The sequence below is a fragment of the Erythrolamprus reginae genome, chromosome 6 (assembly GCF_031021105.1).
Source record: "Erythrolamprus reginae isolate rEryReg1 chromosome 6, rEryReg1.hap1, whole genome shotgun sequence".
NCBI lineage: Eukaryota > Metazoa > Chordata > Lepidosauria > Squamata > Dipsadidae > Erythrolamprus > Erythrolamprus reginae.
In genome coordinates, this window is record NC_091955.1 from 4,982,163 (window position 1) to 5,008,147 (window position 25,985).

Genomic DNA, 25,985 nt, shown 5'->3' on the forward strand with positions numbered 1-25,985 from the left:
TTAAATATGTTAAAGGGTTAAATAAGGTTCAGGAGGGAAGTGTTTTTAATAGAACACAAGAACAAGGGGGCACAATCTGAGGTTAGTTGGGGGAAAATTCAGGAGCAACATGAGAAAATATTATGTTACTGAAAGAGTAGTAGATGGTTGGGAACAAACTCCCAGAAGACGTGGTTGGTCAATCCACAGTCACTGAATGTAAACATGCCTGGGATAAACATAGATCCATCCTAAGATAAAATGCAGGAAATAGTATAAGGGCAGACTAGATGGACCGTGAGGTCTTTTTCTGCCGTCAATCTTCTATGTTTCTATGATTGACCCAAAGGATGAAAGCCAAGCCTTTTTACTGCCTCTTCTTTAGAGTCGAAAGAGTCAAGGCTAGCTTTTGTAAGGCAGAAAAAAAAATGCACCGTAGCTCTCAACATGCAACTTTAGAAGAGCATCAAAGAGAGAAAAATTAGCAATGCCTCAGTTGGGATTTCTTTTGAAATGGCTTCTCTCACTTGCTCGTCTGCTCCCTCCTTTTCGCCAAGCTTTTGAAAAAACGACGGGGGTGGATTTCTGTTGAACTGTCTAGGCATTGTGACGAATACTCGACGGGGTGGCTGGGGAACTAACCTTGTTTCTCTTTGTTCAAACAGACGAACCAAACTCCCGGAGGGCTCCCGCTGCTACCTCCCCAGGTCTGTCGGAAGTAACTCTTTCCCCCGATGACATTGTCTTGCCATTATCTTCATCGCATCTAGCCCAATCCTCTGACCCTTCCTGCCAGATGAGCCCAGACTCAGCTTGGGATAACAAGAGGGAACATCACGCCAACAAACCAAAGGAGTTTCCGGTCAACGGCCACAGGAAGAAACGGTTAGGCGAACAGACGGAGAGGTCCGCAAGCCCTAAGAAGGTCGATCGGTCAAAACACGAAGAGGTATGGAGGAAAGCAAGCTCGGAAGGCAAGAGTAAGACGATGGAGAGGCCATTGCTGGAAACTAAGGCAGGAGGACTCAACCTAATGGCCGAGGATGGCGTCAGAGGACATGGATGTGCTGGAACCAATGAGGAATGGGTTGGGAGATCCAAGAGGTTGGAGAGCAAACGAGGAGGATCCCTTGGAGCGAAGGATCCTTATGTCACGGCGGCTGCAGAGAAGAAGTCAACCGAACACGTCAAGTTGGATTCCATTGGTGCTACCAAGGCGTATAGTAGCAATAGCTGCAGCTCCCACGGAAGTGACGTGGATCACAGCCAGAAAGAACCGGAGAGGAAGCCCGGCGAATTCCCACGGAAGGGACACACCCATCCCATCCCAACACACAACCCCAACCCTACCGCCCGGAAGGCAACGGTCTCGCCGGGGCCTTGGAAAATCCCTGGCTCCGATAAGTTACCTGGGATCCTAAAATCGACCACTTCTGCTATGAGCCGATAAGCCATCTGGGAATGTTGCCTTCTTGTGGTTCACAGTGACGCAAAACGCCCTCCTTCTTTCTGTCTCCCCTCATTTTAATTTATTTTAACTCACCTGCTCAAAAAACGATGGGAAAACCCCCCCGAAAGCAGTAACGTGTGATTCTGCGACCACTTGCATAATACGCATCTACATCTTAATATGGTAATGGAAGATAAAGTCACTCTTGTATCTTAAATGTGACCTTTTAAGTCCTCAGTTTCATGTCAGAGACTTTGGCAGCTACGGAAGAAACCAAAATATAATATGGAAGGACAGTGGACCCACGCAGTGTAGCTTTACTTCGACGTTTTCCACTGCATGAAGAAGGTCTTAGGGGGGATTTTTTTTTTTCATTCAAACTTTATATCGAGAAACTGGAAGAAGATAGAGCAATCATAAACTGGAACATCGCCTTAAAACAAACCTGCACGGGGAAAGTTAAAAAAAGTGGAAATAGAATATTTTATCTGAACTCAACGTTGTAAATAAATAGTTCTCGGCATATCTAGACAGGGGTTGAAGCATTGAAATTGTAAATCCATGCTATGTCTCTACTGTTAACACTTTGGGGTGAGGGAGGGGAGAACCGAATCTGTCCGATGTTAGTATCATAATTCATTACGAGGCGCCCTAGCGAATTCGCTAAAGCAGAATCATTTTTATGTCCATTTCGTGAACCAACCCTATATCTGTACGCTGAGACAATAAGGGTGGGATTCCATTCAGGAACCTAGCCTCAGATAGATTCCTCTCCCAGACAGGCCAGCCTACAAAATTGGATCGCCAAATATCACCTAGGTCAGGGATCCTCAACCCTCCTCCCTCCCTCCGGCTGTGGACCGGAACCAGATTGCAGCATGCAAATAAGAGGGGAAATCCCATCTGTAGGATGCAGGAAATACACAAAACCACTTCCACTCTGGTTCACAGGGGAAAAAATATTTCCACGGAACTGGTCCCTGGTGCCTGAAAGTTTGAGGTCCACTGACTTAGGTCTCACAGGAGGGATCCTAAACTTCATTTACCAGATGACCACGACGAGAGAGTGAATCTTGAAAAATGAAAAACAAATATACATACATACATACATAGATACATATATATATATATACATATATATATATATGACAGTCTTGGTATATTCGGGTTTCTTCCTGTGTAGGATTTGGAAATTTCTGGTGACGTTTTGACGAGGTCTCACTCGTCATCTTCAGGCTGGTGCTTCTGTCCTTGTTCTAGGGCGAAACATCCCCAAAATATGAACAAGCGGGATGATACCTCCCGCCCACCAGACATCTGGAAACCAGCCCTCATTAACAAACGTATCCCAGCCATAGAAACTGAAACCAGACTCAGAACACACATTGCAAAACAACCAAGTAGCCTGCAAGCTCCAACTAACTCAGGATATCATGCCTAATCCACAATCATTAACTAATCAGCATACTTCAGTTACATCAACGACCCCAAGTGTTACCCCACTGATGCACCAGGAAGTTTCTACACAGCAGGCAATTGCTGAGGGATCAAGCCACACCCAGCCACCAGTATTTATAGAAGGAAGGCAGCTCAGGTCTTGCTGTGTTCGCCCTAGAACAAGGACAGAAGCAACAGCCTGAAGATTATGAGTTGGAACTCGTCGAAACGTCGCCAGAAATTTCGATGAGGTCCCACTCATCATCTTCAGGCTGGTGTTTCTCTCCTTGATCTCAAGTGAGCACGGGAAGAAACCCGAATATACCAAGACCATCATACCTGTACCCGTGAAAATCTACGAAAACAAATATATATATATATATATATTCCTATCCAAACGGCCTTGGTCTCCTGCAAGAACTCATCACTGTCTCAATACTAATTCAACTTCTTTTAAAAAGGCCCCGCCTTTGAACTGTACTCCCTGTCGCACTTTAGAAAGTCTAAAATAGATGTCCACGTAAGTCCTATTTTTTATGATAGAAACCCACGAGGCAACGCCGTGTTCCTTCCTTCCATATTCTGTGTCTTTTTTCACGTCTCCAGTGCCATAATGAACGTTTCATTTGCACACCGACAAAGTGTTGGCTTTGCTCCCTGAGCGCCGCGAATCAACCCGCTTAATTTCTGAAAGGTTTGCTAATTTCTTTTTTCCCTCCAAGCCACAGCAATAGAAAATAAAGCAGCAGCACTTAGTAATAACTTCCCCTTCCCAGACAAAAGCGTTAGTGAACTTGAAACAGTAGTGGGTTGCTCCCGGTTTGGACCGGTTTTTAGAACCGGTAGCGCGGGTGGCGAGAGGCTCCATCCGCCCACGCAGGATTCTTCTCTGCATGCGTTGTGTGCCCATGAACCGGTAGCGAAGAGTTTTAGAACCCACTACTGACTTGAATATATATACACAGTAGTACCTCATCTAGATACGAGTTTAATTCATTCCAGAACGGAGCTCGCATGTCGAACAACTCGTATCTGGAACAAATGGCTTTAGACTTTGTTTTTCCCCTCCGAGATAACCAGAAGCAAGGATTCTTGCGCCACCTAGTGGACGCTCGGCTCGTATCCCGAATTTGAGCTCGGGTCTCGAAAAGAAATTTCTCTCCCCCCGTGGCTCGTAACTTGGAATACTCGCAGGTGGAGCAGCTCGTATCTAGAGGTACTACTGTATATATATTCTCGCAAGCCCTCCTATTTCTCAGAAGTAACCTTGTTCGGTGAGCAGAATCCAGTTACTTTCAGATCAGGAGAAATTTTAATTTGATCAGAGGGCAGAAACAAGAATATTAGTCAAGGAAGAAAACGCTTTACTTCTAGTTCTGCTCGGTTTACAATCAGTTAATCCACGTTTTCATTTAGTTTTCTTCGGGAGCTATGGAGTTCTCTCTTATATCTTAAGACTAAATCAAATTGAAAAGAAGGAAAAGATTTTTGCACCTTGGGGAGGGGGGGGAATAATCAAAAATGCATATTTAAGAACCTGTCCCGTTCTAGTTTTTTAAGAAAGCACAAAGATATGTAGCTGTTTACAAAATAGAATATCTATCTGTCTATATATATTAATTAAAGAAATAGAGAGAGATATATCTTTATCCCCAGCCTAGATATTTGGCATAAGTTGCTGTTTAATTTATTAAACCTGAAATGTAGACAGGACCTTCTCTAGCAAAGAGGGAGAGTTTGACTTCAGTTTGCCTCCTACCCATCATCCCTCTTCTTGTGCGGATCACACCGCTCTATGTGGCTGTAATTGATAACCTGTGAAGGCATCATTTAAACCCCATTCCAGATAATATTTCTGTGTAGTGTTAGCTGTGAATTTACCTTGTACAGCTCTATTGCTATAAATATAATTCCATGTATTAATAGTCACAGAAAAGCTGAAAGTGAGCAACTATTTTTATGAAACACCACTATGGATAAATTAACTTTTACAGAAATCTTGTTTACTGTATGATATTCTAAACCACTCAAATAAAATATATATCCAAGAATCTTTTTTTCCCAACTGTTTATACCGTGTAATTCATTATGGAAGGAGGTGTCCAGCCTCCAAGAACCATGAACGACACGTGGAGTTACTTCGGAGCAGTTCCTTTATTGGTGTGCAGCTATGACTGAATCTTGCCAGACTAAAGCCAGACTAAAGTTGTGCACATACAACTGAATCTTGTCAGACTAAAGCCAGACTAGTTGTGCATGTATGACTGAATCTTGCCAGACTAGTTGTGCATGTATGACTGAATCTTGCCAGACTAAAGCCAGACTAGTTGTGCATGTATGACTGAATCTTGCCAGACTAAAGCCAGACTAGTTGTGCATGTATGACTGAATCTTGCCAGACTAAAGCCAGACTAGTTGGGCATGTATGACTGAATCTTGCCAGACTAAAGCCAGACTAGTTATGCATGTATGACTGAATCTTGCCAGACTAAAGTCGTGCACGTACAACTGAATCTTGCCAGGCTAAAGCCAGGCTAGTTGTGCATGTATGACTGAATCTTGCCAGTTTAATGTTGTGCACATACAACTGAATCTTGCCAGACTAAAGCCGTGCACATACAACTGAATCTTGCCAGACTAAAGCCAGACTAGTTGTGCATGTATGACTGAATCTTGCCAGACTAAAATAATTATCTACATTGCTACAGATACAGATAGTCCTCAATGTACGACAATGAAGCCAAAAATTTCCCATTGCTAAGCAAGATAGTTGTTAAAAGAACTGTGCCCCATTTTATAACTGTTTTTTGTCACGGTTGTTAAGTGAATCACTGCAGTTCTTAAGTTAGTTACCCAATTGTCGAGTGAATCTGTCTTCCCCATTGGCTTTGTTTGTCAGAAGATCCCAAAACGTGGCCACATCACTCTGGTACACCACCACTGTCATAAATATGAACCAGTTGACAAAATTTCAAATTTTGACCACGTGACCACGGAGATGTTGTGACAGTCGTAAGTGTGAAAAACGATCATAGCTCACTTATTTTCAAAGCTGTTCCAACTTCAAACAGTGGACTAAATAAATGGTTGCAAGTCTATATATCCCGAACTGCTAGGGAGGGTCCTGCCCACTAGATATTCCAATAATAGCAGATTTGGAAGGGACCTTGGAGAGCTTCTAGTCCACCCCACTCCCTGCTGAAGCAGGAAACTCGATATTATTCCAGACTGTCCGATCCCTTATTAAAAACCTCCAATGTTGGAGTACCTACAACAGGGAGGTGAGTGCTGTGGCTGCCGGCCCTTCCAGCAGCCGAATCAGAGGAGGTGTGAGAGTCGAGGTCAACATCAAGGCAATCTGAGAGCTCCGAGGGGGAAGTGGGAATGGAGCTGTCACAAATAGAGGCAGAGGCGGTGCCAGTCCATTGACGTCGCCATCTTTTTTTCTGGAAAATATTTTTTTGAATATTTTTTGAATATTTTTCGTGTTTCTGGCATTGTGCATGCATCGCCATTTTGTTTCCCGCTTTAAAAAAAATAGCACTGCAATAATAATAATAATAATTGTTGTGATTCAGTCTGAGGCTCCTCAGGGAATGGCTGGAAATTTGCCGGCTCCATGCTCAGAGGGGGAGGACAAGGAACAGGAGGAGGAGGAGGACCAGGCAGACGGGGAAGAGGAATGCCAGGACGAAGAGGAGGGAGAACAGCCTGAGACCCCCGGGGGGGAGCTCTCCCCAGCGAGTAGCCTGGAATCCTTAGATGAGAACGCACAAGCCATCATCGATATGAGGCAGAGAAGGGCCTCCCAACGAAGGGGACAATTAGCCAGGTATTTCCATCCCTAATAGGCAACAGCTGGGTTTGGGTGTGGTTCTCCTCAGAAAGGTTGAAAAGGCAGGCCCGCCCTTCCTATATTGTGGAAAGTTATCTTTTGGGAGTTCTGTGACCTTGCTTCAATCCTTGGCGTTTCTGATTCTGGTTTGTGGCCTCGACTGCTGAAAACTTGGGGGAGGCGTGGGTTTTATTATCTACAGTGGGGTGTGTGCCAGCAAGAAGCCTGTTGTATTGTCTGGCCATCGTGACTCTTCTGTGAAGCCTCATAGCATTTCAGTTTGTAAGAACAGTTTTTGTTCTCTGTGTTTGTTTTCAAAGATATAAAGTGACTTTGCTTTTTACCAGCGTGTCTGGATGCTTTTTTCAGTTGGTGTTGAAGTCTGGTGGAACCCAGACAGAACAATAATAATACAGTGATACCTCATCTTACGAACGCCTCTTCTAACGAACTTTTCAAGATACAAACCCGGTGTTTAAGATTTTTTTGCCTCTTCTTCTGAACTATTTTCACCTTACGAACCCAAGCAGCTGCTGCTGGGATGAAGGGGTTTCTTTTTTTCCCCTTTTTTGAAGAAAGAAAAGGGAGGGGCTGCTTGGAGTAGGAAAGATTTTGCAGAGAACAACGTGCTTGCAAAGGAACTGAAAGGGTGTCTTTTTAAGAAAGAAAAGGGAGGAGGGAGGGGCAGCTTGGGGGAGGAAAAATTTTGCAGAGAACAACGTGCTTGCAAAGGCACTGAAACGGTGTCTTTTGAAGAAAGAAAAGGGAGGGGCAGCTTGGAGGAGTAAAGATTTTGCATGCTTGCACAGGCACTGAAAGGGTGTCTTTTGAAGAAAGAAAAGGGAGGGGCGCCCCCCTTGCCTTTCTTCCTTCCCACTCACCCTTTAGCCTAGCCTTGCTTCTTCCACCCTCCCCCTTTAGCTGCTCCTCCCTGCCCTCTGTTCGCCTCCCTTCTAAAGTCTGGGATTTTCCTGAAGGATTTGCACGCATTATTTGCTTTTACATTGACTCCTATGGGAAACATTGTTTCATCTTACGAACTTTTCACCTTACGAACCTCCTCCTGGAACCAATTAAGTTCGTGTGATGAGGTACCACTGTAATAATAATAATAATAATAATAATAATAATAATAATAATAATAATAATAATAATTGATTAGACTTGTATGCCATCCCTCTCCGAAATGCGCACTCATGAGGAAGCAGGAAGAAGTGAACCAGCAGGTAAGTTAGGACCCACTCCTGAGCGGGAATGAAAAAAACCGAGCGCAGTGGGCGCTTCCAAACAGGTAGGAAAGGTAAGTAGATTTCACCGCTGCCTCAGATACTTTGGAGAAGAGGTCAACCCCATCTTCTGTGGGACAGTCCCTCAAATATTGGAAAGCTGCCCAAAAAAGCACTAAGAGTCACAAACTTAATTCTACGCAGCTTCTTCTCTAGAAGCACCGATCTACTAACCAGAGCATACAAAACATTTGTCATACCAATTCTTGAATACAGCTCACCTGTGTTGTGGTTGGCTCTGGCCCAGCTCCTGCCCCAGGGAATGGGGAGGTGGATGCAGGGGAAACTTCAACATGTCACAGGCCTGTGTTATTGCCGACAGAATCGGATCAGAGTTTAGTTTCCTCGGACGAAGAAGAAGGTGGGAGTGACTCGGCAGAGGGGGCTTGGCACACAGCCAAGGAAGTCAATCTTCCTTATCTTCTATAGCATCAGATGATGACATTTTGGACCCACGCAAGTGCAGAATTATGCGTAGAAGAGACCAAGTAAGAACATATTACAGGAAATAAGAGAGGCCACCTGTGTTTGGGTGGGGCTCCAGTAATTAGGGCTGTTGCTATAAATAGCAGCATGTGGGTTTGGCCATTGTGGAAGAATATCTGTTGCAGTTTCATCAGGAATCTTGTGTGCTGGACTTAGTTGCTTTTTCACGCCTTTGAAACCAAAGCAGAGCAGCGTGTGTGTGTGTGTCTCCCTTCGTTGGAAGAAGAAGGGGTGTGAAGTTTCTCCACAGCTGCTAGCTAAGTACTTAATGACTGCTTAAGGGAAATTGTACAGACTACCCAGTTGTTTTGGGAAGAGTGCTCTTAGCAATACAAAAAGAGTGCTTAATTTATTTTGACTTTTGTGATAAAGAACATTGTTTTGAATTTTCAAACGTGTGTGTCTGAAATTTGTATCCTTGAATTTTCGGGAGGCTCCTATCAGAGAGCCTGACAGAACAACCTCTATGGAATCCACACTGCATAACAGACATTAATACAATCGAAGGAGTCCAGAAATACTTCACAAGAAGAGCCCGCCACTCCTCCTCACGCAACAAATTACCCTACTCCTCCAGACTTCAATTACTATGTTTAGACAATTTACAGCTACGCCGCCTCCAAACTGATTTAACTGTTGTTCATAAAATCGTGTGTACTCCCTGTTAGCGACTACTTCACCTTTAGCAACAACAACACAAGAGCACGCAATAGATACAAACTAAATGTAAATCGCCCCAAACTAGACTGCAGAAAATACGATTTCAGCAATAGAGTGGTCAACGCCTGGAATTCACTACCGGACTCTGTTGTTTCTTCCCCCAATCCCAAAATCTTCAACCTTATGTTGTCTACAATAGACCTCTCCCCTTTTCTAAGAGGTCTGTAAGGGGCGTGCATAATTGCACCTTCGTGCCTAGCGTTCCTGTCCTAATGTCTTTTTATTTTTTCTCCCTCTACTTTATACTTATGTTAAACATACTACAACACAATACATAGAAACATAGAAGACTGACGGCAGAAAAAGACCTCATGGTCCATCTAATCTGCCCTTATACTATTTCCTGTATTTTATCTTACAATGGATATATGTTTATCCCAAGCATGTTTACATTCAGTGACTGTGGATTTACCAACCACGTCTGCTGGAAGTTTGTTCCAAGGATCTACTACTCTTTCAGTGAAATAATATTTTCTCTATACTTGTATGACAAATATACTTGTATGACAAATAAAATAAATAAACAAACATTTTTTTAAAAATGTCACCCATGGTTCTCTCTACTGGACATACCTTCCTTCCTCCATCGTTCGTCATAGGGTTTGGCTTCCACAGTCCTTATCTTCATTGAAGTCTCCAGAATTGGGAGTGTGTGATATTAATCGCATAATTGGAATTTCTTCATGGGCTTCAACCGTTAACAGCCTCTTGAGAAGGTTGATGACAAAAGTCCCGTCTGAATTTTCTTCACAAGCTTAAACTTAGCTCTAGGTAGCTTTTTGCTGGGTTCAGAGAGCCACCTTGTGGCGTTAGAAGCGAAGCATCAAGACATCAAGAGAAATGACATTTGAGAACAGAATGTATTCTCACAAATGCTGGCTGGGGAATTCTGGAAGTTGAAGTCCAAATATCTTCAAGTTGCCAAGGTTGCGAAACACTGGTCGAATGTAGTAGAATGAAGGGCTTGTGTGTCCAAACAAGCAACTTAAACAGAAAACATTGGGTTCCCTTCGTTGAGTGCCCTGAGAGTATCACTTTTTAATTAGAAAGTGAACATCAAGCACACTGCGCACTTCTAATAATTCTTCTTATTCTTTTTTTCTCATTTTTTTTTCATAAACAAAATTAGCGAAGAGATTCTTCTCTGGATCAGTGGTGAACCTTTGTTGGCTCATGTGCCCAAAGAAAATGTGTGTGTGCTAGCATGTGTGCATGTGACCACAACCCTTCCCTTCCCCCATGTATGCGCACCCCATGTGCTGCTCCTGCACACGCGCACAATCTCCCTGATCCCCACGCATGCGCTCAGACCTCACTGAAGCCTGGGACGGTGAAAAAATGGGCAAACCGGAAGTTCGGAAAAACAGACTCCCGGTTTGCCCATTGTGCTATTTTTTGCACTCCGGAGCCTTCAGGGAAGCTTCCTGAAGTCCCGGAGTGTGAAATGAGCTGGGGTGGCGCAGCAGGTAGAGTGCTGTACTGCAGGCCGCTGAAGCTGACTGTACTGTAGATCTGCAGGTCAGTTGTTCAAATCTTATCACCGGCTCAAGGTTGACTCAGCCTTCCATCCTTCCGAGGTGGGTAAAATGAGGACCCGGATTGTGGGGCAATACACTGGCTGTTAAAAAGTGCTATTGCTAACATGTTGTAAGCCGCCTTGAGTCTAAGGAGAAGGGTGGCAAAAAACTCGAATAAATAAAAATGTCCTTCCTCAAGGCGGAAAATCAGCTGGCTTGCGCATGGATGTGCTGGAGCTGACATAGGGCAATGCCTTGGGTGCCCTCCGATATGTCTCCACGTGCCACCCATGGTACGTGCGCCATAGTTTCACCATCACTTCAGAAAAGAAGGATTTAGGGGTCGTGATCTCTGAAAGTCACAAAATGGGTGAACGGTGCAGTCAGGCGGTAGGGAAAGTGAGTAGAATGCTTGGCTGCATAGCTAGAGGTATAACAAGCAGGAAGAGGGAGATTGTGATCCTGCTGTATAGAGCGCTGGTGAGACCCCATTTGGAATAATACTGTGTCCAGGTCTGGAGACCTCACCTACCAAAAGAGATGGATCAAATTGAACCGGTCCAAAGACGGGCTACAAAAATGGTGGAAGGTCTTAAGCATCAAACTTAACAAGAAAGACTTTATGAACCCGATCTGTATAGTCTGGAGGGCAGAAGGTAAAGTGGGGGGGACATGATCGAAACATATAAATACGTTCAAGGGTTAAATAAGGTTCAGGAGGGAAGTGTTTTTAATAGGAAAGTGAACACAAGAACAAGGCACAATCGGAGGTTAGTTGGGGGAAAGATCAGAAGCAACGTGAGACAATATTATTTGACTGAAAGAGTCATAGATGCTTGGAACAAACTCCCAGCAGACGTGGTTGGTAAATCCACAGTAACAGAAGTTAAACTTGCCTGGGATAAACATAGATCCATCCTAAGATAAAATACAGGAAATAGTATAAGGGCAGACTAGATGGACCAGGAAGTCTTTTTCTGCCATCAATCTTCTATGTTTCTATCACAGCTTTGGAGGCGCATGCACATCGGCGCAAGATTCGGCTTCTGCTCATATGCCGGAAGTGAAGTCTCATGCAAGGACCCTTGTGTGTGAGAGATTTTGACGGTTTTTGGCTTCACAGCTCACATCCAGCTACTCTAGTCATGGACTTTGATGAGGATGAATCGGGCCCATCTGGGCCAGTGTATCTATCAGAGGAGTCAGACAGTGAAACAGAGGGGGAGTTGGGGCCTGGGGATACTCAGGAGGCTGCAGATCCCACAGATGTGACAGAGTCAGAGGGGGATGTGATGGACCCCATTCTAGATGCGAGAGTGAGAAGAATGCGAGGGAGACAGGAGATCCCATCATCAAATGGGAGGAAAAGGGAAGCTCGCTTGCGGAATTCCAACGTTCATTTCTAAATAGAGAGCCGAAGTGTGTTTCCGTCTGCAACCTTGCAAAGATCTAGTCTTGGAAAACCTTGTAACTATTTACTTTGAGTTAATTGGCTGCAATTTATGACTTTCTGTTGGACATTTATTATCAGTGGACTGATAACGCTGAAGTCTTGGCAGGCAAAGTGCCATTCTTTTGAGTTTGCTTTGTAAATAGACTTTTGAATCTACGAATTTGGAGTCCGAGTTTTCATTGGGGCTTAATTGCTGCTAATTGATAGAGCCGGTCAGGACTCTGGGTAGCAAAATAAAAACAAACAAACCCAAAACAACCCACAAGGGAATACTCAGGATTATACCATCATCCACAGATTTTATTCCAAGCTTCAGCACGTTGCCCGTTACAAACATAAGTCAACAACAATTAAACATTTGCCCCGTTCTCCTTACCGCTCTGTCAAAAATAAAGGGATATTTAAGATATGCTTAGCTTCTCCATTGTAGGTTTCATAGACCAATGGCACAATTTAAACTTGTCATTATTGTGAGGTACACATTTCCTACCTGGTAGCTCTCATGCTTCTTAACCAGAATTAGTGCAACAAACCAGCATACCGCTAAGTTGCAGTTATGGTACACTTACGATCAAATTTCTGCTCAAACTCAAAACCGCGGCCTTCAAATGAGATCATACTCCATGTTTTGATACTTAAAAACAAAACAAAAAACCCAAAAAAATGCTTCTTTATGAAAACTTCTTTTTTCCCCAAACAATGGTAAGGCAGAATGGGATAGGATTTCTGATCGCTCTGCAGAACTCATCCCCAAAACCAAACAGTTCTTTTAATTTAGTTTTGTTTTTCTTCTTAAAATATATTCTTTGTAAAACTTAGCTTTGTTAACATAGGTCTGTACCGTATTTTGGAACAAAAAAATAATATACAAAATAGACTTAATTCCTAAACATAACCTGAACATCAGACAACACAAATGAAGGACAGGTCATGTGTGCGTCAAAATTTGACATGATAAAATTACACATTGCATGTTGTTAAAGCTCTAGTAACACATTCTTTTGAGGAGGGATAAAGGGTCAACAAACAAATAATACAACAGAAGGTACTTTGGTCATTAGTACAGAAACAAATAAAATACAAAATTTCTGCGTTACTTTATATAGAAAAATACCTTATACCACACACAAGATCAATGGTAATAATTCTGCAGAGGAAGTGACTGTCTAACAATTCTTTCTGCCAGCTCTATTATTTTCTCTTACTTACATTGAACAATATCGGTGTTTTAAAATTCTAAACTCAAGGGATCAACTGAGAAATGCAGGATTTTCCAGAGCTATTCAACATAAGACAATGGGATCATTTTGCCTGCTGGATTACTGTATTGGATTTGTTATTATGTATTGTTTTTACTTTGTTGTGAGCCGCCCCGAGTTTGCGGAGAGGGGCGGCATATAAATCCAATAAATCTAATCTAAATCTAATCTAACTTGATAAATGGAAGATGGTTTATTCTCAGCTGATTTTTAAAAAAATAAATAAAAATTAACTGATCCTTTTTTCTTCAAATAACGATCAATCTTAACTCAGAGGTGTCAAACTCACGGCCTCGGGGCCGAATACGACCTGCGGGGTTAGGCCATCCTGGAAATGACCAGCCCGCGGTGCCTCTGCCGGCGAAAACAGGCTCCCAATCTCCGTTTTCGACTGGGACGACCTCTTGCAACCTTCTGCCAGTGAAAACAGAGTTCAAGCGGGCTCTGTTTTTGCTGGCAGGGTGTTGCAGGAGGCCGTCTCAGCTGAAAACATAAATCGGGAGCCCGTTTTCGCTGGCAGAAGTCTCGGGCTGCCGCAGGAAACCCCTGAACACGAGTGACATCAAGACGGCCATGCCCCTTTGTCCACACCCACTCCGCCCCAATGCCCCTCGAGGTCAAACAAAACCCTGATGTGTCCCTCAATGAAATGGAGTTTGAACACCCCTGTTCTAAATCTGTAAAACCGATAATTTAACTTTTTATTGATTCAGATTCGGTATAGCTGCCCAACGCCAATGGACTTTTACCGCCAAGGCCATGAATATCATCTGAGGCCAGTATCGGGTTTCTACCCTGTACGGGCCACGCTGCACACCGGTAGTAAAATGAGACCTGCGCGCGTAGTTTCGGTTGTCTGGTGTGCTCACACATCCCAATAAGATTTTGCTTCTGTGCATCTACACGAAACAAAAATATAGTGATGGGACGCACTTTAGAGAGAGATTTTGGTGATTTGTTTGCTTCTGCACATGCGCAGAAGTAAAAAAAACCCTGCCAAAATCTCACACACATGTGCGTCCCCTCGCAAGATGCATGCACAGAAGCAAAATCTCAAATCCCCTTGCAAGATTTTGATCCCTGTGCATACGCAGAAGCAAAATCTCGCAGCCTTTGCAAGATTTTGATCCCTGTGCATGAGCTGAAGCAAAATCTCACATCTCCTTGCAAGATTTTGATCCCTGTGCATGAGCAGAAGCAAAATCTCTCATCCCCTCGCAAGATTTTCCTCCCTGTGCATGCGCAGAAGCAAAATCTCACATCCCCTCGCAAGATGTTGCTTCCTGCACATGCGCAGAAGCAAAATCTCACTGGAACGCATGCATGCGCATGCTGGACACCCGAAGCTGCGCATGCAGCACACCAGTAGCAGCGGGAGCAGCAACTCTCACCTGCGTGAGACCCAAGGGCCCTCTAGGCAAATGCACACAGCCTTCGAGCTCGCCTAACGGAGTGGCAACTTGTCATCCGCAACTCTTGTGCGTGCAATTGAACGACAGAAATCCAGAGGTCTCCGTGGCATGCCACTAGCATTTTCTTTCCCCACCCCAACAGATCAGAGCTGTACACATCATATCAAGGTAATTCAATTACAGGCATCACCTCTGTCCACTGCATAACTAACCGCCGGTTGCTAGTATTACCACTAAAGCCAAAACTGACTAATACTGTCTACACGTATAAACCTATACATAGCTTCATGAAATTACAGAAACCGAGTTAAATGGCTCTGACCTTGAGCCAGAAATAAATGGAGCCTGTCATTTTATGTTCATGGACCAAGGAAAAGAACTTCTTTCCTCTGTTTTCAGATCACAATTGGAACTTGCACATTTGCAGTCAGACCGCCTTATCTTTACATATACAGCAATACCTCGTGATACGAACCCCTCATCATACGAACTTTCCGAGATACCAACCCGGGGTTCGGATATATTTTGCCTCTTCTTACGAACTTTTTCCGCCTTACGAACCCGCCACCCGAACGCCAAACCCGGAAGTTCGGCAAAAGTTCGGGTTCGGATGTCCACCGAGAAGCCCTGCTGCCCAGCTGTCGCCTTTTGAAACAGCCGTGGGGCTTCTCGGCGTTCTCCCGAACACTGAACCCGGAGGTTCGGCAAAAGTTTCGGATGGCCAGGATGGACGTCTCCATAATGTCAAAGCTCCGCCCATGGAATTCCCTATTGGGATTCCCCACCTCCGTTTGAGCCTCCCAACCGGACGACAGCTCCGCGGCTCTTTTGCAAAGCCGATAGCCGGGCGGCGGGGCTTCTCGGTGTCCTCCCGAACCTGAAAGCCGAACTCGAACTTTTGTCAAACTTCCAGGTTCGGCATTTGGGAGAACGCCAGGAAGCCCCCTGGCTGTTTCAAAAGGTGACAGCCGGGCAGCGGGGCTTCTCAGCGGCCTCCTGAACGCCAAACCCGGAAGTTCAGCAAAAGTTCGGGTTCGGTGTTCGGGAGGACGCCGAGAAGCCCCCTGGCTGTTTCAAAAGGTGACAGCTGGGCGGCGGCGGCCAGCGGAGCGCCATTTTTGCGGGGGGGAGGGGTGTTCTTGCACACATTGATTGATTTTACATTGTTTCCTATTGGAAACATTGTTTTGTCTTATGAACTTTTCGCCTTACGAACCTCCTCCGGGAACCAATTAAGTTTGTAAGACGAGGTATTACTGTACTCACTTCCAAAAAGTACACTGGAAATAAATTTGTTTTTATCATGTTATTTGAAAGCAAGGAAGAAAATCTTTTCTCTGTGTGTGTGTGCTTTGTGTTGTTTCAAATCGGGAGCTTTTAAATCCGCAGTCTGATTTTTTTAAATATGCTCACTCCAAAGTGATGCTGGGAAAGGTTAGGAACAGGGTGGAAAAAACGACGTTTCATCCTATAATTTAAAACATACTAAGAAGTTCACTTTAAAGCCTCTGTGTATGGTATAAGTCACATTAGAGTGTACTGGGGGGGGAGGGCAAATGTTCGGGTTGAACATACACACAGTTTGTATGCCCAATCGCGAACCTGTCTTACATATATTTTTTGAACCCTGAAATGTGCTTGGCCTTATTGCCATGGACTCAAAAGCCCAATTATTATCAGGGGATGTCTTATTTTGGGGGGAAATAGAATAGATAGATAGATAGATAGAGAGAGAGAGAGAGAGAGAGAGAGAGAGAGAGAGAGAGAGAGAGATGATAGACAGACAGAAAGACAATAGCTAGATACATAGATAGATGATAGCTAGATTGCTAGATGATGGTTGGTTGGTTGGTTGGTTGGTTGGTTGGATGGAAGGAAGGAAGGAAGGAAGAAAGGAAGGAAGGAAGGTAGGTTGGGTAGATAGGTAGATATCATGTTTCCCCGGAAATAAGACCCCGTCTCATATTTTTCTGAACCCTGAAATAAGCTCCTGGCCTTATTGCTATGCACTCAAAACCCCAATTGAGCCTTATTATCAGTGGATGTCTTACTTTGGGAGAAAGAGGATGGATGGATGGACAGACAGATAGATGACAGCTCGAGAGAGGGTGGGAGGAAGGAAGGAAGGAAGGAAGGTTGGGTGGTTAGGTAGATAGGTAGATAGCTAGGTATCATGCTTCCCCAAAAATAAGACTCTGTATTCTATTTTTTGGAACCCTGAAATAAGTGTTTGGCCTTATTGCCATGCACTCAAAAGCCCGATTGGGCCTTATTATCAGGGGATGTCTTATTTTGGGGAAAATAGGGTATATATATATATATATATATATATATATATATATATATATATATATATATATATATATATATATATATTTATTAAAATAACCACAAAAGTGCAGATACTGAGCGGCAGAGAGCTGGGCAAACAGCTCCGCGTTTTCAAATAAATACAACAGCTAAATTTTTATCAAAATATCTTACAGCGTCATAACAGTTTACAATTATTGCTCGGCTAAACATTGAAAAAACAAACACCATCGTGAAAGAGCACTTGTTGATTTGCTCAGTAACACCTTGTTGAGATTCGGTCCTCTTTTAAAACAACAGGTTCCGTGTGGATCCCGGAATCTCTTTTGAGCTAAGAAAGATGCTGGGTTTTGCATTGATGCTTTTAAAAAGTAACAACAACAATAATAAAATGATTCCTCTCTCTTAGCTCTCCGGCATAATGCGTCGTCGTTACAGTAAGCGTAATTTTCTATGCTGGTGGTGCCGACGCCCCCTCGTCTCGAGGGCAGGAGATTAAAAAGTGTTCCAAATACTTGGTAATACTTCATTCGATCAAGCGACGTCCAGGCGGACCGAGTCTGATGTAACAAGAACGTCTTTAGCTTAGAAGGGGCTTCGTTCTCTCACAAATCCCTGAAGCCCGTCCGACTTAAGAGGGGGGACACACAACTGGAATCCCGGGGACCGAGATCGCTTCATTCGATATAGCGATATACATTGTGGCCCACCAACAACTTTGTGCAGCTGGTTGCGGATCCCGCCAGAAAAGAGGCTGATGGGGCGATGTGCCCAACGGTCTATGCAGCTGACCACTGAGTCGGGCAGTGACGAGGTTGCGCAATTTGTGTGCGCTGAGTTCTTTGTGGGCCGTAGCTGGGGCAGAACAGTGTGTGTGTGTGTGTGTGTGTAATATATTTTGCTGATAATGAAAATAAAGGGAGACTAGTATAGATCTATTTCACGCTACTTAGCTCTCATCAGCTAGCCAAACCCTTTCATGGGATTTGAACCTGGGCCATCTGCCTGTAAGACAGAAGCTTTAACCTCTAGGCCACAGGTTCTCCTCCTCTCAGCTATGTTTGTGCGTGTCTGAATAATTTATTTTGCTGATCATGAAAAGGAAGGGAGACTAGTATTGATCTATTTCACGCTACTTAGCTCTCATCAGCTAGCCATACCCTTTCACGGGATTTGAACCTGGGCCATCTGCCTGTAAGACAGAAGCTTTAACCTCTAGGCCACAGATTCTCCTCCTCTCAGCTATATATGTGTGTGTGTGTGTGTATTTTTGACCCTTTCAGTAACCAAAGCCCGTTGAAGATCCACAACCAAACGTACTGTCAGCTAAAACAAACGTTTCCTTTAAAAAATAAAAACCGAAAAGGTAAAATAAATATTCCGATTGCACTAGACTGTCAGTTGTAAACACTTTGGGGGGGGGGGGGGTTGTGTGTATATATATATTTTTCCTTCTCTCCCTCCAACGATGTCCGTAAAGAGATTGCAAATCCGGCACCTGGCAGAGTTGCGGGAAGGCAGTTCGGTTTCTTCCGAATTGTCTTCTTCAGGAACAACGTGGCCCTCCAGCCTTGGAAGAGGGTCAGGATTTGATCTTCCAAAGCTGAAATTAGAAATGGGGGTGGGGTGGGGGTGAGTCAAAGAGAGATCATCATTCCGCCGTTTATCTGGTACTTATCCTCCTCTGACGTCAGAGGTGGAAACCTTTGCCAAGGGGATAGAAACTTTACAGGTAACAAATGCAGCTCGCTGGGTGGGGGGTGGAGGGTTTTTTCTGGTTTTCTTGCAGGCTTTTCCTTACCGAACTAAGTAATTTCATCAGTGCTAGTAAGTGTTATGCCCGGCTCTTCGCTAAACGCCTCCAGTGAGTTAGGAATACAAATTCACTTTAAAAAGAGCCAAATTTCTCTCACCCAGATAACAGCCCTGGAATGCAGCCAAAGGTAAAAACAAAAGAGCAATTAAGGCAGCTGTGAATCCTCACAGCCTCCCCCTTCTATGAGTCCACAAGAGTTAGTTAACTGTGAAGTCTCCAAAAAGTCAGTAGAAGTCCTGGAATAATCCAAGCAGTAGCAATGGTCTTTCTCCAAACGGATAAACGCCCACATGCCCGTAATTTATCACCAAACACATTACCCTAATTGCCTCAGCAACAGGTGTTCTCCCTCATCTTCGACGATACCTGCGCAGCTGGTCCCTTCTTGCCATGAGCCTTCGCATATGAGCGTCTACTAGTGGATCCTCCTCCGAGTCTGACGTCTCACTAATGGGAGCATTAATTGATGGGCTGGCTGCACCCATCTCTCCGTCTGATTCCCCTCCCCCACTTTCTGTCCTAGGCAATGAATCTTCATTATCAGAATCTTCTGGCAATAACACACATCTCTGTGAACCCGAGAATTCCTCTGAAGCAATGTCCAAATTCCCCGTTGCAGAAGCTGGACCAGAGCCAACCACAACAGTAAGGGAGTAGGGTTTGCTCTCCTATTATACTAGTGGCTTGCTCTGTCAGTGGTGGTATATGTTTCATTCCCCTCTAGTTAACCTCAGCCCTGCACTGATGATATCCCCTAATTCGGTAATGAAATGTCTACAAGAAACCACTAGATTCAGAGGAGGACCACAATTATTAATAATAATAATTTTTAAAACCCGCAGAAGTTAAAAATAAATTAAGAGCAAAATTGAGAAAATTACCTTTAGGTTAAATCCGAGCAAGTCGCTGATTACGCCCGAAACGGCAGATAGGATAACAACTTGTGTTATATTGTAAAGTAAAGGATTCATTGTTAATCCATATAATCTGAAGGGATTATCCAATTCCTGGAAAGAAAGAAATATATTTACCTCATAAAGAAATATATTTACCTCATAAAGAAATATATTTACCTCATAAAGAAATATATTTACCTCATAAAGAAATATATTTACCTCATAAAAATGGAAGAAATATAAATGGCCTAATTGGAAGAAAAGCAGCTAGTCCACATTTCGGGACCGTTTGAAATGACAATGGCGTATGACTACTTTTCACACCTATGGCCAATTAGCAACTGTATCCTATTTACGATGGTCGCAATGTCCCACAGTTCTGTGGTCACTTTTTGCGACCTTCTGCCAAGCAAAGTCAACTCGGAAGCCAGATTCAATGAACAACTCTGTTACTAATTTAAGAACTGCAATGTGTGGGGGGAAAAGGTCTAAAATGACCTTTTTGACTTACTTAGCCACGAAAATTGCAGTCATAAGCCGAGAGCTACCAATACTATTTAAATATTATTTGGTATTGTGGCCTGCCAGCAGCCAGTGGAACTGGGGGCAGACTCGGACAGTGAAGAAGTTGGGGACAGGGTGTCCAGGGGCAAAGCATTTTGAAATTCCGTGATATTTTCCTAACATTTCCCTCTAACTTGCGATCTAGTTAAGGCGCGATTGTAGATGATGTCACACCAAACAGCTAAGCCGTGGAGAAATATCGGTAGCCGAGGAAGCAAGTTGTTGCCACAGTTATGCTCATTTTTGCTTGACTCTGCCAGGCAACGCGACCCGTTTTTTTTTACTTGATTTTCCCCTGACTTTTAAACATTTTAATACAGTTTGGTTTCCCCCCCTGATTTATTCCGGTTTTTTCAGCACAAATTCCCTGTTATTTCCCAAACTGCTGATTTCCCTGATAATTCAGATTTCCCTGTTTTCCAGGTTTGCTGGATACCCTGTGGGGAGGAACATGGGTCAGTCCTGGAGCCAGGGAAAGGCTCTAATGCATGCTCTACATCGGAGGCAGAAACAGGACTAGGGCTGTCCGACAGTTATCAGCTACCTTCGGAGTCGGAGATAAGTGAGGCTGAAGAACAGCTGGAGGCTGTTACCGGTTTGCCCATGCGCAGAGCTTCCAGAAGGGGACAATTAAGGAACAGAGGTCGACTTGGGAGTAAAGGTACAAGGGGATGCTGAATGGCCCCTCCCATATGAAATAAATAGAAACATAGAAACATAGAAGACTGACGGCAGAAAAAGACCTCATGGTCCATCTAGTCTGCCCTTATACTATTTCCTGCATTTTATCTTACAATGCATATATATTTATCCCAGGCATGTTTAAATTCAGTTACTGTGGATTGACCAAACACGTCTGCTGGAAGCTTGTTCCGAGGATCTACTACTCTTTCAGTAAAATAATATTTTCTCACGTTGCTTTTGATCTTTCCCCCAACTAACTTTAGATTGTGTCCCCTTGTTCTTGTGTTCACTTTCCTATTAAAAACACTTCCCTCCTGAACCTTATTTAACCCTTTAACATATTTAAATGTTTAGATCATGTCTCCCCTTTTCCTTCTGTTCCTCCAGACTATACAGATTGAGTTCATGAAGTCTTTCCTGATACGTTTTATGCTTAAGACCTTCCACCATTCTTGTAGCCCGTCTTTGGACCCGTTCAATTTTGTCAATATCTTTTTGTAGGTGAGGTCTCCAGAACTGAACACAGTATTCCAAATGGGGTCTCACCAGCGCTCTATATAAGGGGATCACAATCTCCCTCTTCCTGCTTGTTATACCTCTAGCAATGCAGCCAAGCATCCTACTTGCTTTTCCTACTGCCCGACCACACTGCTCAATAGGAGCGAAAGGGGGGAGGGGGTTTGCAGGAGACAATTAGTTCATTATTTGTGTGAAGATTGGCTTATCTGAGTTGTGCCTCACAGAGACTCATTGCCAAGTATTATTATTATTATTATTATTATTATTATTATTATTATTATTATTATTATTTATTGGATTTGTATGCCGCCCCTCTCCGCAGACTCAGGGCGGCTAGTATTTCCTTGCTCAGCGTTATGCCTGGAAGCTAACATCCTGACAACTATCCAAGGACTGATATGGTCTATTTTTGCAATTCACCCTTGAAAGACTACTTGCCGGGACTTTGCTGGATGTGAAAGCTAGGAATTCACATTAGCTTAATAAAAAAAAAGGTTTTTGTCAGGACAAGGAATCTGCTTCATGACTCTGGGATGCCTAGGTCCGAACAGATGGTTATAATTTAAAAAAAAAAATTAATTGTAACAGAAATGATGGAATTTTAGTCAAATCTGAGAACTGGCAGAACCCAAAGAGGGAATAAGATCACAATCTCAAAATGAAAACGATCGGTCTATTTATCACTACCAAAATCGCTTCCATTTTTGAAATTCTTACCTTCAATAACTTGGTAGCGAGTTTTAAGACATTGTTGACCAATGTTAGTTCTTCTTTCTTGTTCGGCTTCTTTTCCATTTTCAAGTACAGGTTTATCTAACCCAGGGCAGAGAAACAGATGTCAGTTAAAAGAAACAATCGGTTTCCTCTTGAACAAATTCCTTCCCTGTTTGGTTCGGTGGCAGCAGTGGCTCACATAGAAAGTGGTGAAGACAACCAAGAACAGCATAGGAAACTGACTTCCTATCTTTCAGGATACTGCTGATAAGTGTTATGTGTTTAGAGCTCAAAGCATCGTTAGAGACCCCACACACACAATTTAAGGTCTCTTTCTGTTGTTCCCCTCTGAAAGGAGGTTTCGAAGTACAGTGATACCTCGTCTTACGGACTTAATTGGTTCCGGGAGGAGGTTCTTAAGGCGAAACAATGTTTCCCATAGGAACAATATAAAATAAATTAATGCGTGCAAGCAAAAAAAATGTGCAAAAACGGCGCTCCGCTGGGTGCCGCCACCCGGCTGTCACCTTTTGATACAGCCGGGCGCTTCTCAGCATTCTCCCGAACGCCGAATCCGGACGTTCGGCAAAAGTTCGGGTTCGGGAGGCTGCCGAGAAGCCCCGCCGCCCGGCTATCGCCTTTTGAAACATCCGGGGGGCTTCTCAGTGTTCTCCCAAATGCCGAACCCAAACTTCTGCCGAACTTCTGGGTTCGGCTTCGGGAGGCCGCCGAAAAGCCCCGCCGCCCGGCTGTTGCCTTTTGAAACAGCTGGGGGGGCTTCTTGGCGTTCTCCCGAACACCGAACATGGAAGTTCGGCAAAAGTTCGGGTTCCGGGTTCGGTTTCAGGAGGCCACCGAGAAGCCCCGGCGCCCGATTGTCACCTTGCCAGAAGAGCCGCGGAGCTGTCGGCCGGTCGGGAGGCTCAAACGGAGGTGAGGAATCCCAATAGGGAATTTCATGGGCGGAGCTTTGACGTCACGGAGACGTCCTTCCTGGAGTCCACGTTTCGGCCGGCCAGGAAGGACGTCTTTATGACGTCAAAGCTCCGCCCATGAAATTCCCTAAATAGCAGCATGTGGGTTTGGTCATTGTGGAAGAATATCTGTTGCAGTTTCGTCAGGAATCTTGTGTGCTGGACTTTGTTGCTTTTTCACGCCTTTGAAACCAAAGCAGAGCAACGTGTGTGAGTGTGTCTCCCTTCGTTGGAAGAAGAAGGGGTGTGAAGTTTCTCCACACCTGCTGGCTAAGTACTTAATGACTGCTTAAGGGAAATTGTACAGACTATCTGGTTGTTTTGGGACGAGTGCTCTTTGCAATACAAAAAGAGTGCTTAGTTTATTTTGACTTTTGTGATAAACAACATTGTTTTGAATTTTCAAACGTGTGTGTGCCTGAAATTTGTATCCTTGAATTTTCGGGAGGCTCCTATCAGAGAGCCCGACAGAACATAAGTAAACTTTATTTTTATAACAAACAAACACACAATGTTAACTTTATTGTCACTTTTTCCCCACGCCAGGAAAATTCTCACCTGTTCCGTAAGCAATATGGACGTATTGCTGTACTTCTTGCTGGTTTCGGACCCGAGTGTCACAAATCTCAAAAGGAAAAGGGTCAATGAAATGCACCATATGACCAGTTCCCAATTATAATGGCAGTCAAGGAAGACCGCGTGGACGTGAAGCAACTGAGAGAAGGCAAAACAAAAAATAAAAAAACACAAAAAACAGAGGGGTTAATTAATCCTCCATCACTGCCAAAGTTATCTTGCACTGAAAAGTAAATAATGAATAAACGACTTCTGTTGCAATCCTGTGAAATCTTTACTTCCCTATGGAACATAGAAACGTAGAAGTCTGACGGCAGAAAAAGACCTCCTGGTCCATCTAGTCTGCCCTTATACTATTTTCTGTATTTTATCTTAGGATGGATATATGTTTATCGCAGGCATGTTTAAATTCAGTCTCTGTGGATTTATCTACCACGTCTGCTGGAAGTTTGTTCCAAGGATCTACTCCTCTTTCAGTAAAATAATATTTTCTCATGTTGCTTTTGATCTTTCCCCCAACTAACCTCAGATTGGGTCCCCTTGTTCTTGTGTTCACTTTCCTATTAAAAACACTTCCCTCCTGAACCTTATTTAACCTTTTCACATATTTAAATGTTTCGATCACGTCCCCTCTTTCCCTTCTGTCCTCCAGACTAGACAGATTGAGTTCATGAAGTCTTTCCTGATACGTTTTATGCTTAAGACCTTCCACCATTCTTCTAGCCCGTCTTTGGACCCGTTCAATTTTGTCAATATCTTTTTGTAGGTGAGGTCTCCAGAACTGAACACAGTGTTCCAAATGGAATACTCTATATAGCGGGATCATAATCTCCCTGTTCCTGCTTTTTATACCTCTAACTATGCAGCCAAGCATCCTACTTGCTTTCCGTACCGCCTGACTGCACTGTTCACCCATTTTGAAACTGTCAGAAATCACTACCCCAAATCCTTTTCTTCTGAAGTTTTTGCTAACACAGAATTGCCAATACAATACTAAGAAAAAGACCTCATGGTCCATCTATTATTATTATTATTATTTATTAGATTTGTATGCCGCCCCTCTCCGAGGACTCGGAGTCTGCCCTTATACTATTTCCTGTATTTTATCTTAGGATGGATATATGTTTTTTTCCCAGGCATGTTTAAATTCACTTACTGTGGATTTACCAACCATGTCTGCTGGAAGTTTATTCCAAGCATCTACTACTCTTTCAGTAAAATAATATTTTCTCACGTTGCTTCTAATCTTTCCCCCAAATAACCTCAGATTGTGCCCCCTTGTTCTTGTGTTCACTTTCCTTTTACAAACACTTCCCTCCTGAACCCTATTTAACCCTTTAACATATTTAAATGTTTCGATCATGTCCCCTCTTTCCCTTCTGTCCTCCAGACTACACAGATTGAGTTCATGAAGTCTTTGATTGATTGATTGATTGATTGATTGATTGATTGATTGACCAAGGCTGAAAAACAATGGATCCAGCTAAACGCCTTGGGGTCTTTTTAAAATCTATTTTTGCTTTCAGGGTTCTGCATGAATTTAGGCCCGTTGAGGTCCATGTGAGCAGGCACGTGGGAACATTTCTATGTCGGCTGCTTAAAACTTGCGATATTTCGATATGAAGGAATTCAGGGTTTCTTACCTGTGCGCAGCAGATAAACACTACAGAGATGGTCAACAGGAAAGCGGAGGAAACGATGACATCCACCGAACGCTGAGGGCCACGTCTCTGTAATTAAAAAACAGAGCAGTGAATGTTTGGATGGATGAATGAGCTGTCATAAGAACCTGGAAATTGAGCTGACCTGGTCTAATTAATACACAGCAACTGTTGTGGGCCCATACATAGAAACATAGAAGACTGACGGCAGAAAAAGACCTCATGGTCCATCTAGTCTGCCCTTATACTATTTTTTGTATTTTATCTCAGGATGGATCTATGTTTATCCCAGGCATGTTTAAATTCACTTACTGTGGATTTATCTACCACATCTGCTGGAAGTTTGTTCCAAGGATCTACTACTCTTTCAGTAAAATAATATTTTCTCATGTTGCTTCTGATCTTTCCCCCAACTAACTTCAGATTGTGTCCCCTTG

At 43.6% G+C, this 25,985-nt stretch overlaps 2 protein-coding genes across 17 annotated transcripts in view; one reads left to right on the forward strand and one right to left on the reverse strand.

The window, feature by feature from the left end:
- MAGI2 (membrane associated guanylate kinase, WW and PDZ domain containing 2) overlaps positions 1–4,912 on the forward strand; it is a 526,993-nt gene extending 522,081 nt beyond the window's left edge. For 12 of the 14 annotated variants that reach the window (XM_070755140.1, XM_070755141.1, XM_070755143.1 and 9 more), the window contains one exon: positions 645–4,912. In XM_070755140.1, coding sequence (XP_070611241.1) covers positions 645–1,429 — 785 coding nt within the window. In that variant the 3' untranslated portion in view covers positions 1,430–4,912. The remainder of the gene's footprint in view (positions 1–644) is intronic. The other 2 variants (XM_070755145.1, XM_070755144.1) reach the window with 2 other exon arrangements.
- A 12,386-nt stretch (positions 4,913–17,298) lies between these two features.
- Positions 17,299–25,985, reverse strand: part of PHTF2 (putative homeodomain transcription factor 2) — an 83,757-nt gene continuing 75,070 nt past the window's right edge. For 2 of the 3 annotated variants that reach the window (XM_070755100.1, XM_070755101.1), the window contains exons 14-18: positions 25,531–25,617; positions 23,870–24,025; positions 22,341–22,436; positions 19,842–19,967; positions 17,299–18,747 (exon numbers count right to left, since the gene is read on the reverse strand). In XM_070755100.1, the coding sequence (XP_070611201.1) occupies positions 18,727–18,747; positions 19,842–19,967; positions 22,341–22,436; positions 23,870–24,025; positions 25,531–25,617 (486 nt within the window). In that variant the 3' untranslated portion in view covers positions 17,299–18,726. The remainder of the gene's footprint in view (positions 18,748–19,841; positions 19,968–22,340; positions 22,437–23,869; positions 24,026–25,530; positions 25,618–25,985) is intronic. The other variant, XM_070755102.1, reaches the window with a different exon arrangement.